Source organism: Mycena indigotica, assembly GCF_014461135.1.
Source record: "Mycena indigotica strain 171206Taipei chromosome Unknown Mind.scaff0002, whole genome shotgun sequence".
In the NCBI taxonomy this organism is placed as follows: Eukaryota; Fungi; Basidiomycota; class Agaricomycetes; order Agaricales; family Mycenaceae; genus Mycena; species Mycena indigotica.
Window position 1 is genome coordinate 2,648,129 of NW_023503001.1, and position 12,051 is coordinate 2,660,179.

Below are 12,051 nucleotides of genomic sequence, written 5' to 3' on the forward strand. Positions count from 1 at the left end.
GCGTCTCCGGCTTCAGTGTGTGATCCTCGCGGAGCGCGGAGTCGGCCGGGAGTCCGTGACGCGCGAAGTAGTGTCGGATGCAGAGCTCGTTCAGCGCGCGGGAGACACCGGCGAACGGGAGCAGGTCGGGAGTCGCGAGGGCGGCGATGATCTCTTCATAGAGCTCCATGGGGAGTATTTCCAGCAGCGGGCGACGTCGCGTGGCAGAGCCTGCCAGTGAGGGGCTTGCATGGCGTGTTATCGGTCGACGACGTGCTGGACGCATGGGGGGCTTTCAGAGCAGGGTGTTGCCACCCTTATATACTATTTGATAGCAACAGCCGACTGTCAACGGTCGCCAGATCAATTTATACACAACCGGCGTCACATCACATGTCTCGTGCCTTGGCGTGACCGCGATGATGACTCATCCACCGCTTCTTGTTCCCGACCACGATGAGCGAGACGACGACGCACGCCGCGGAGATGCAGGCCCTGTGGCAGTGGACGCTCACGCCCGAGGCGACCGCGGCGTGCCTCGTGCAGGATGTGTTCCGTGCGCGGGAGCAGCGGGGCGACGAGAACAAGGAGAAAGGTGCGCTGTTTGACGTGTGGGGGGCAAATGCTGATGACATGGAACAGCGGGCGAGGCGGAGTTCTATTGGGTGGGCCGCGTACCGGTGCGGACGGTGCGGCTGGTCGGGATGGTGGTCGGGGTGCAGGCGTATGAGAGCAGGGTGGTGTATTCGCGTGCGTGCCCTTTCTGGTCAGAATGCGTGTTGATTGGGGACAGTGGACGACGGATCGGGGGTGATGGAGTGCCAGCATCGTCCGCCCCCGGAGAAGGGAGCGGGGGCAGCCGCAGACGGGCCGAAGCCGGTGGCGCGTCTGGGCGAGCAGGCGGTGGTCGTGGGCCGGATCGCAAGGCACAGGGATGGGAAGAGGGTGGTGGTGGACAGCATTGGTGCGTGACACGCGGATAACTGACCGTATGCATGCTGAAAGCCGGTAGAGAAGTGTCAAGACCCAAACGACGAGCCGCGACACTGGCTCGCGGTGCGTGACTTGCACGCGACACACTACGACATCGACGAGCCTTTCGTCGTCCCCGCCCGCCCGCTTCAACCTACACCTGCCCCGTCAACACCGCGTCGCACGTCGGCGACAGTGTCCCCTCGGACGCCATCGACTGCGGCAAGCAGCCCGGCCCGGGCCTCCAGCGTCGTCCCAATGTCCCCGCACAAGCTGCGCCACCCGTCTCGCCTCCGATCGCGTGATCTCACCCAGAACGCGTTCAGAATATACGTGAAGCACTACATGGCGAACGTGCCTCCGTGGTCGGATCCCGGGCCGGGCACGCCGAAGACGCCGACCCAGGCACTGAGGGCGCTGGGGGTGGACGACACGCCGCGGCCTGCCCGACACACAATGCCCTCCTCTTCTTCCTCATTCCCTCATACGCCTGCGACTTCAGCTGAAACACACGGCTTCACCGTCTCCTATCTCCGGCGCGTGCCGGCCCTCGCACTGATGGCGCAGAAGGTCGCGCACGCGGAATGGAAGCGGCGCGCGTTGGAGGCGTACAACGCTGCCAAGGCGCGGGGCGAGCGGCCCGCGAAACCCGTACCGGAGAAGGACCCAGCGCGAAGAAGAGCGAGGACGAAGCGGCTGTTCGTGTGGGCCGTGCAGCAGCTCGTGAAGGACGGCGAGGTCGTGTCGTGGGAGGGCCCGGTCCGGCCGGCGCTCGGTCCGGGACTGGTTAGCACTCAGGACGGTGATGTGAGTTTGTGGCGGATGGACTCTTCAGCGTCGACTGCAGGCGGGGATAGCACGCTGTTCTCCAACGCGAGCAGCATGGCAGATGGGGAGCAGGACGACGGCGAGTTGAGCGCGCCGGAGGACGGCGAGGAGGCGTTCGTCCCACTCACGCCCGCGTTCGTTGCCGCGGCCGTCGGGGGCGCCGTCCGTGTGCTCGCGGCCCGGGGCAAGCCGGCGGACGCGCAGGCGGTGCTAAGGTATCTGCGGAGGAGCGACGACATGTGGCGCAACCTGAACGAGGTGGTGGTGCAGGATGCGCTGCGGCTGCTCGGGCTGGCGGAGTGAGGTCTCAGGTTCTGATACCGTAATGTTCCAACGAAAAAAAAGGAGATGATGATAGGCAAAAGATGTGATCTTGTGGTGTTATACTTTATGGTCGTCTGGGGGTCGAACCCCGAGCTCGAGAGAGCGAAACGCGCATTTTTCAATACTGGAGCACCAGACTCAAGGTCTTGGAGGGGCCCCAGAGTGAGGTTTCGTCTGCATATTGTTTAGTCTGTCAGACACTGCCAGTGGAATTCAAATGAGAAATATTTCCTGATATGTTGTAATAAAAGAAGGGGGGAAAAAATCCCACATGCCTACAGCCTCTAGTATCAAACGCCAATACGGGGTCGAACCCAAGACTGTCCGATAGATTTGAAATTCGAAAGCATTGGCGCCTCTCGGGACATTGATGCTGTCTCGTTCCGCGACTCGAAAGACACCCATGCTGCAACACAAGTTTGCTCCGTTGTCTGCTGGTTTGCTTATGTATTGTATTGTACTTATTCGCCAACAACCAAGAAAGAAAACAAAACAAAATAAAAGATCCACATTTGATTATGAGGTATGCGTGTAAGGGTCACCTGGGGGTCGAACCCCAAAGCAACCCCAAAGAGATCGGCAGCGAAAGACGTGTTTCGAGCGCACTGCTCACTGGCAGTCCCTTGGACGACTTGTGGTGCTTCTCGGGACACCAGCGCCGCATTGGCTTGAGCCGCTTGACATAAGACTTGAAGCCCTAGAAGACTCTATAGTTGCTGCATTGGCCGATGAAGTATAAACATTTCAGTCCTCAGTGGTTGAATGGATCCACGACCATTCTCGTGTCCCTGGTCTGTCCGCGCCACCAATTGTCCATGAAGGCCCGATTGAGATTGCCAGCACCTGCAGTAATTCATGAACCGTATTGAAATCGCAAGGGAGGCGTGCACTTACTCTTGTGAACCGCCTGCGCTTCCTCGCCAGTGGACGGCGATCGCTCCCAGATCAAGGTGCCGTCCGGCCCAGAGTCTGCGGCTTCGAGCCAGAGGCCCGCCAGCGTAGGACAGTGGGCGGTAATGGCTGTGCAAAGCGCGCTGTCGGTCCTCGCCGCGGGCGCGCTGCCAGTGCCTGCACGTGTAACAGTACGCTCGGGCCCCTCCCGCCACGCGCCGGGCGGCTGTGCAACTGCCAACGTGTGCAGTGTGGTGGGGAGCATGTCGGGGATGCTCTGTGGGTGGTTAGGGCGTGAAAATGGCTAGGAATAAAAGTCAACGCGCCTCGTAGAATTCCGCGAGCCGGCTGCGGCCCAACTGCCAGAAGAGGCGGAGGTGCCGCAAACCTGTCGAGGCACGGAGCAGCACTCCTAGTTGGGGGGCGGGCTGCCACGGCCCGGAGGTGCGGTTGAGGCCGACGAGCCGGGCGTCGAGGTAGCGCAGGCGCGGGAAGAGCGCGTGGAAGGCGGGGCTGTGCTGCAATAGCCGGTGCGAGTAGAGAACATCCCACGCGTGAAGCGTCAGCGCAGTCAGCGATGGCAGCGGCGCGAAGAGCTCGAGGAGCGGGACGTTCTTGGGGTCCAGGATTAGATGTGCGAGGAGCGGCAGGTCAAGCGGCGGCGCGGGAGGCATGAACTGAGAGCCCAGCCCGAGCGCGCCGGGGATCTCTGAGTCGATTGAGCCTAGGGAGAGTGCGCGGATGTTGGGAAACTTCGTGAGGAGGAGGATATTAGATGCCCTGTCTTCCGGCCACCAGATAAAATGTAGGGTTTCGAGATGCCGGTTGACAGCTATGTCGCCAATATGGGCCAGCCAGTGGTCTGGCGATATGGTAAGGTAGAGTTCCGTGATTTGGGATGCCGTGTCGTACAGAAATGGGGCCCAGAGCGGCATGCTAAGATTCTGGTCTCGCTGGGGTGTCGACAGCACGGACAGCTGCTGTAGAATGATCGTCGGTGCCAGCGCGTTCAAGTCGAGCACGGCAGCGGTGCAGTTGCTAGCGAAGTGAATGCTACGGAGGGTAGGATGTGCTGCATAGAGCAGACGCAACGCCGCCGTGTCGAGGTGCACCTTCTCGAAGAAAATGGTGTGCATCCGCGTGAATTGTGTGAGTGACCGCAGGAATGTCGGAATAATTGAACACGGTGCAACGGGTCCCGTTCTGTGCGGGTGTCGTGGCGCCGATATTCCTTCGCCGAGGCGCCGCGTTCCATGGCCGCGGAAATACACGCGGCGCACACACGGCGCACTGTTTGCGCTGAGTGCAAATTGAAGGCGCGCCTCCCATGCCCCATGGTCGCTGGGGAGCCTCGCTGCAAAATGCAGCGAGTTTTGGCAGGACCTGAGTTGGATGTCGTGCAGCCGAGCGGGCCGCGTCAGCCGTGCGAGATTGGCACAGGACAGTGCCAGAGCAGCCACTGCCTTCCTGTCGCCGTGTAGGAGCTCTATGACGATGAGCCAAAGCTCGGTGGGGAGGGCCTTCATGATGGTGAGAGTCAAGATTTGAGCGTGGGAGTTTATCACGACAGTCACTGGATGGCATCATGTTATGACGTGATGATCTCAGATCATATGAGTCTTAACAGTCATCTTTATATCATAGTACCTTCATTCCCTTTGTATACCCGAATAGTGAATCTCATTGACTTTGGGTGAAATTCATCCATATAATTTCCTCTATTTACAAGAGTATATTGACATTAAGGGCCAAAATACCTAGATAATTTATTTTACAAGAACTCCTGTAACTAATGCAAGCCAGAATTATATTATAGTTCATCAAATATTGAATATATATTATGACTATGCTATATTATAATCACGGAATATATAAGGTAGTAGTAGTCGGCGGGTCTTGGGTAGCGGTCAGCAGACCGCATGTACGGCTAGGGATGAGCACAGGTCAACTGGCGGGTGATCGGAGGCTGACTCAGACCCGGACCTGCACAGCCACCCACCCATGACCTGCGGGTATGGGTGCGGGTTACCCACAGGTCTGTTCACAAACTATGATTTAAAAAAGGATCACATCAAGTGGCAAAGTTCAATTCTGTCCCAACCATCCTCTAGCTCTGGCTCTTCCTCTCCTTCAGGAAGATCGTTATCCTGGACAACCAAGAGAACTTCCTCTGTCCTAACCAGATCCAGTAGACTCCATTGTCCAAGGCAGAAGCACCTGAATGGACTCTGAAGACAAAGCACTACGTGTATGATCTAAGATCAAGTGCCCCAACTGAATAGTCGCTTGACAGATACAGAAGTGGCTAATAAGTAGATAATCAATTGCCATTCACAATAAGCACGGATAGATTGCCCGACGTTCCACCCACCACTTGATTGGGTCTTTCACGTCCTCCACATCGCCGGCTAGGTATCGATCAATTTCACTGCCCAGTGCAGCAGCAACTGGTGCTTGGAAGGCCGAAAGAGAGTCGTAATGATTCCCCTGTATAAGTCAGATAGTGGTGCTGCAGCGGTGCAGCTGCTGGGCCAGCGCTGCAAGTAGATAGTTGCGTCATGTCACATTGTAGTCACAACATCCGAGTTTGCTTCATCCCAAGCGCTTCGAGCCTTGAGCATCCCCAGCGGAAACGAAATAGAATACCTTTACTGGGCTCTCGTACCCGCCATCATTCTCAGATTCCGAGGACGAACTGACAGCCGTAGATTCGCGGTTGTAGTGGTCATCGAACCGTGATTGCAGCAGCAGCTTTGCAGTCTCAATCCACTCAGACATCCACTTTGCATCTTGGAAATAATGAAGGTGGTACCATGGGTGTAGCACTACGCGAAATAAGAACCACTAAATGACGGATAGAATGCAAATAACATACTTAGGGCGGTCCGATATACCTCGGCTCCATCTGTGAGTGAGTAGTAGCGATTTAGCGTGTGCTTGGCTACTGTACAGCTGGTGCGGATTGTTCGATGGAGTTTGGTGTCCCGCTCACAGTTAGCAAAGAATGAATCCAGGTCATCCATTGTGGGAATGACAGCCGCAAGATTTAGACCATCCCGAGAGAAGAACAAAGTCGCATCCTTGAGACGCTGCAACACTGTCAATCGACAATAATTTCCAAGAGCGAGTCACTCACCTGGAGAACTTTGGCAAGATGTTTGAGAATCTTCCACTCGGCATTCAAGAGCTCGAAGTCACGAAGCTCATTCTCGCAATCACCTGTGAATTGGTCAACAGCCTTGGGATATTTAAGCGCAAAGATGAGCAAGTTAAATGTGGAATTCCATCGGGTGCGGATATCATGAGGTATAAGGTGAACGCCAATGTCAAGCTCTCGCAGAAGGGATTTCCAACGGGGAAGCAGACACGTGCTTGAATTGACAATCTTGAATGAAAACAGTCGCACAGCAGGAATTGACATTTGTCTTTGTCAGACCTTTAGCTACAAAAAGAAGTGAGACTTCTGAGCGTCAAATGAAGCAATAACGCACCCGGAGCACTCTTTTTGATTGCTCCTCCTCCTGCAGGAGCCTTAGCATTGTCTGTCGAGGTAGTTGCAGCTGGTGTTGCAGACAGTCAGATGAGCAATAATCCAAGGTGAAGGCTACATATGTGCATCACTCGCCATGACCTTTGGGACAGGGTCAGCTGCCTTCTTTTAAATGTGTTTCTTCCAGGGTGACAGGATATTGGCTGCCGGACTTTCCTCTGCTGGGATATGATCGGGGGCAGGACATTGTCGAGAAGCATCACTGAGCTTGCGTTTTGTTTTCGAAGCCCTTGATATGAGATGGTGGGAAGAAGATAAGGTGTCAATTTATATATTAATTACGACAGCATCACTGACATATTCTATCAGACCTGAGTCACCGGTTCACCGGGTCACCAGACCGGCACTGCGGGTAGCCAATTGCTGACCCAGACCTGTACCCGCGCAGGTCAGGGCAACCCGTGCTCATGCCTACATGTACCCTCAGGATGAAATATACACCTGCTAGAGGAATTTGTCTGGGTGAGGCCAGAAAACCATGTGAGATGCCTCCCAGAAGCGGCCTGCAGAGCCATGATGATGGAAAGGCTTGGTCTGGCAGCAGCTTCACACGACATGGGAGATAGTGTGGACAGCCAAAACAGGTGCCAGACAACCCAAGCCATGTGGTGAGGTAGGTGAGCAAAGCGGCGGAAATTGGATGGTAGAAAGCACGTCGAGGCAAGACGTGTCGGTCACATATAGTTATGTGCGGCCATCAAAAGGGCTAAAAACATATATAGATGCTCAGCCGACTACTCACTACCTTATCTAGCACCCCTGGTTGGCTAGCATCAACTATAGTAAGGTGGATGATGATAGGTATTTTCTCAATCTATATACTCAGTAATAGTACTGATCTTAGTCTGAGTTAGCCTTACTTCTAATAAATGTCACATATTATTTATTATATATGGTGATTCATATATCACTTCTAGTAGGAACAAGTGTCAGGAGTGATTGCTTGGGATTGACTTGATTAAATGTAGTGTAGAACCCCTGAACTAATGTCTACTAGCCAACTTAATACTAGTGCAATGCCCCTGATTGTATTGTGAGATGTGTCCAAGGCTGGAACTAGAGAGGCCAAAGGAAATTGACTGACAATCCAGCATGTTTCTTATGTTTTTATTATTTATTTCTAGCAGCAAATATGTTAAATATATCAAGAGATATACATACTAGATTATAGTTAAATATATTCATAACATATTCATATTTTGCAGCTGAATATGAGTATACTATAGTACAAATATATTATTATGTCAAAGCTCGGAATATAATATGATTATATGTGCATAATATATTATAATCATATTTATCCAGCACTACCTGTAACTATGTCACCCTAGTGGCACAGTCAATGGCAGTTTAGGGGAGGTTGAAGGTAGATTTTTTCCTTCTTTGTTTCAAACCATTGAAACCAAAGCAACCTTTGTTTGCCTGTCCACTGCTGTAGGGCCTCCTAGTAGCAAACTTGTCAGGCTTTGGGTCAAGCCATGCAAGGCTCCTCCTGGAAATAGTGCCCTGGAGTAGAATAGGCAAATCATCAGGCCCACAAGCAGAGTGAGCAGGGTTGAGTTGAACCAAAAGGGCCTGTTAAAGTGGTCCCTTGTCGAAGTCAGTATTGGTGTCGGGGTCGGATCAGTTTGTTTAGGGCCCGATAAGTTGGCGATGCATCCTTGTATGGAGAGAATCAGTACAATAGATGATCTAGTCAACAGAGTACATGCGGGCTCTGTTCCTGGCCATAGAGGGGATGATCATACATCCCTTGCGGGCCAGGCGCTACTCCTAACCTCCTAGCACTCTTCCCCCAAACCCCTTGTGTTGCAAGTTGGGCTCGGTGACAGCTCAACATGTGGTCCTCGGTCAAGTGCTTCCCATGTGTGTGTTCCTCCTACTAGGGCTGTAAGGGCAACCCTGGATACCTGAGATCAAGGGCCTAGCAGGGGAGGATCCAAAGCATAAACATTGATGAGCAAATACAAATGAAGCTGACCTAGCAGGGGAGGATCCAAAGAGAAGAAACTCTAAGGGTCCACCTGCTAGGGTGCCAACTATATACTGGTCGTCCGTAAGTGCTGACATAGAGCGCAGAAGGCCTGAGCGGCATTGCAGGCTCTGTCCCAAGGTGATTGTTGGGAGGCTCTTGATGGATCAGTGATTGTGCAGGCGAAGGAGGCCGTGGACGATTGTGATGGATATCACAAGGTCTTGCATCAGTCTGAAAATGTTGTAACAGGTTAGTAGTGTAATGGCAACACTGTCAGGGGAACCTCCCTTTTGGCCCCTCGGAGATGCCTCCGATTCCGGTCTGATTGCCCTTACAAACACACCAGAAATGCTGAGTTCAAATTCAGCCTGATCCAGAGCTGTTGGGTTCAATCCATACTCTTGTGCCTAGGGATGCCAGCCGTTGCCGTAACGGCAACGGCCGTCGATATGACGGGTGGGTTACGGTAACGGCCGTTGAAATGACGGCCGTCCGGAGTGCATCGTGAAGGGCCCGACGGTATGGGATGGGCGACGGGACGGCCGTAACGGTTACCGGACGGCCTCACGGTCTGATGCGATCATTTCCCCCAATTTTGCTGGTGAGTTTTCCTTCCGGACCCAATTTCTCTGCATGAATTGCTAACTACCCTGGATTTCGTTCCAATTTGGACTTGATGTTGCATGCTGACCTTTGGTCAGGCAGGACCAGCGCCCGGCGTGACGCAACAACAGTGTGTCATCTTGGTGGACTAAACCAAAACCCACTGGAGCCCGGTATGCAGCTGGCCGATTGTTGGCTTGTTGCTGCCTTGAAAGTCATTCGCAGATCTGGTGCCAAATCAGTTGTCTTTGGCAAGTAAATCTTTGATTTACTACATACCTACCCGTTGACCCGTAGCAACAGCCATTACAGCCGTAATCTGACGGCTGTTACGGCCCCGTCCCGTACCGTAACCGTCCCGTCGGGGACTCTACCAGAACCTCCAACGGTACGACAACGGCCACCCATTGACGGGGTGCCGTCGACCCGTGGCTACGGCCACGGGCGGCATCCCTACTTGTGACCTCTTTTACTCTAATTCACTTCTGTGATTGGTTACATGAAAGGTCACCAGTATAGACTCTGGGTAATTCCTTAAACCAAGCATAAACGGGAAAAGGTTGCTGGTCTTACCCCAGGTAAATCCTGAACCTGCAGTTTGGCATGCAATCCCTTTACAATAATGGTCGGGGTGGGTTGGAGCATCTGAGGTCGGATGCGCCTCAGATGTGCTTGGACGGTCCAAAGGAAGCCGAAGCAGGGGTTCCCCTGACACCGGAATCAGAATTGTCTTCGAGAAGCCGAAAAGAGGGGTTCCCCTGACAGGGGCGCCTGTTCCCTGTTGTTACATGCTGCATGTTGTAGGCTCTCAGTGGCCCAATACTGATATAGGTATACTAATAACTTATATTTTTAAGGGTACTGGTTATGATATTCAGGTACCCTTAGTGGTTTATCAATAACCTATGTGAGCTGTCTACATAGTAAGATATCACTGTATAAGGTGTAGATCAGCTAATGCTTGGCCAATCACATAATTACTGAGCTGCCACTATAGGTCACTCAATAAAAGTCATTCATATAGTTATAATATATAACTTTGATTTTGTGACCCTTTGTGACATTCTCTGATGATTTTCCTATCAAATGGCGAAAATTTCCTTTTTAAGAGATATGTCACACTGGTGACCTCATATGACACTGTGTAACAGCATATAAGGAGCTAAAACCAGTACCATTAATATATATATAGTATGATATAATATCACAAATATAATAACTTATTATATAACAGTGTCAAATCTCATAGTTACTTAGGTACTAAATCCTGCCCTATAATAATACTAAGCATTTGCGTTTTTGGTAACTTTCAATGATGTAATCATGATATGCACCTTATAGTGCATTTGGACTGAAATTGCCTTTTTTTGGCAAGCCTCAATGATTTGTTAGCTTGATATTTATTGTAGATATTGCAGTGTATTCAAGTCTTAAGCTACAGAATCATTACATTTATTGCAACTTTAAACTCTATCTATTGCAACATTGGGCCATTTACTAGTACAGAACCATTTCTAGTTACTGAATGCACACTAGGCTGTAGCATACATTCTAACTACAAGGGATATGTGGGATTAACAGGTGGATAATCTTGGATAATTATAGCACATTGTGGGGGTACTTATTCCATAGTATTCACACTTTGGATCCTGCAGGGACTCTTGTCACAGTCTTCAACACCCAGGCTATCACCACACAAGGACTCCGAAGGAGTCAAATTTTCTCTCTTTGCTCTGCAGTTTGATACTATAAACATGATAACATCAGAACTTGCATTCCATATGAACTTTCCAGCAATCACACATGCTCCACCACTACATCCTTTACATTCGGCAGGCGCTCAACTGCAATCTTCCACACCCCATTCTTTATCGCGCGCCACTCTGCAGTGAGTGCAGGCTCCCACCACCTCATTCCCAGTGCAAGCTTGATCGTGACATGCACCAGCATCGGGAAGCGCGCGGCCCACGCGAGGAGGCCGTTTGCTCCCGTGATGCTGTGCCTGGCTGGCACCGTCAGCGTCAGCCGCCGCACGCATGCGAGCCCCGCGGCGGCCGCGAAGAAGGGCGCGGTGCAGGCCCACGGCGTCGGCGCGTTGCGCGCGTGCACAACTGCGGTCGGCCCGGGCGGCACAAGGAGCGTGAGCTGCAGGTGCACCTCCCGGAGGCGGTGCCGCGGCGGCGGGCGGGTGCCGAGGGCGCGGAGCTCGGCGAGGAGTGGGGCGGCGGCGGCGGCAGACGCACCCTCGTCGATGTGGAATGCAACAACGCGGAGGTTTGGTGAGCCCACAAGGCCCGCGAGCAGTCCATGGGTCGGCGTGTTTGCGCCGGGCTCGGAGACCATGTGGATCTCGTCGAGGCCCGGGTGCGCGAGGGCCGGGACGACGAGCGGGCCGGGGGCGGGCGTCTTGCCGCTGGACTCGAGCCGCCTGAGCCGCGAGTGGGCGCGCAGGAAGGCCCGGAGCGCGCCGGGGTCGACGGCGGCCAGCGCGACGAGGGTGTGTGATCCGATGTGCACGGTGCGCAGCGCGGGGAGGCGCACGACGCGGAGGAATGTGGCGAGGTACGGATGCACGGAGGCAGGGACATCCTGTTCTAGGCGGAAGGTGTGCACGGCTGCACTATTGAAGACGATTAGGCCGCACGGGCGGCCCGGTGCTCGCACTCGCACCGCACGGAACTCCACCGTGTGGAGCACACTCAGGTTCGCGATTGCGTGCCGGCTGCGGTCGTCCCACGCCATGACCATCTCCCAGCGCGGCGGTGGCGGGTGGAACTGGCCCGTGGGGAGCTTCCAGCTCGCAATGTCGTCAGACACGCACGTGAAGAATGTGTCCCCGAAATGAACCACCGCCGGCCCGGAGACGCGCCGCGCCGCTGCCGAGATGCCGCCGCCACAGCGCGCGCAGGCCCGCGGCGTTCCCCGGTTC

At 53.7% G+C, this 12,051-nt stretch overlaps 1 protein-coding gene across 1 annotated transcript; it reads left to right on the top strand.

Annotated features, from left to right (window-relative positions):
* Window positions 1-423: 423 nt before the first annotated feature.
* Window positions 424-2,082, top strand: MIND_00204300 (Stn1 domain-containing protein; the record flags this gene model as incomplete). The annotated part of the gene is made up of 4 exons (XM_037358942.1): window positions 424-574; window positions 622-729; window positions 773-943; window positions 992-2,082. The coding sequence occupies exons 1-4, from the start codon at window positions 436-438 to the stop codon at window positions 2,080-2,082; spliced, it is 1,509 nt and encodes a 502-aa protein (XP_037224037.1). The 5' UTR covers window positions 424-435.
* Window positions 2,083-12,051: the final 9,969 nt, after the last annotated feature.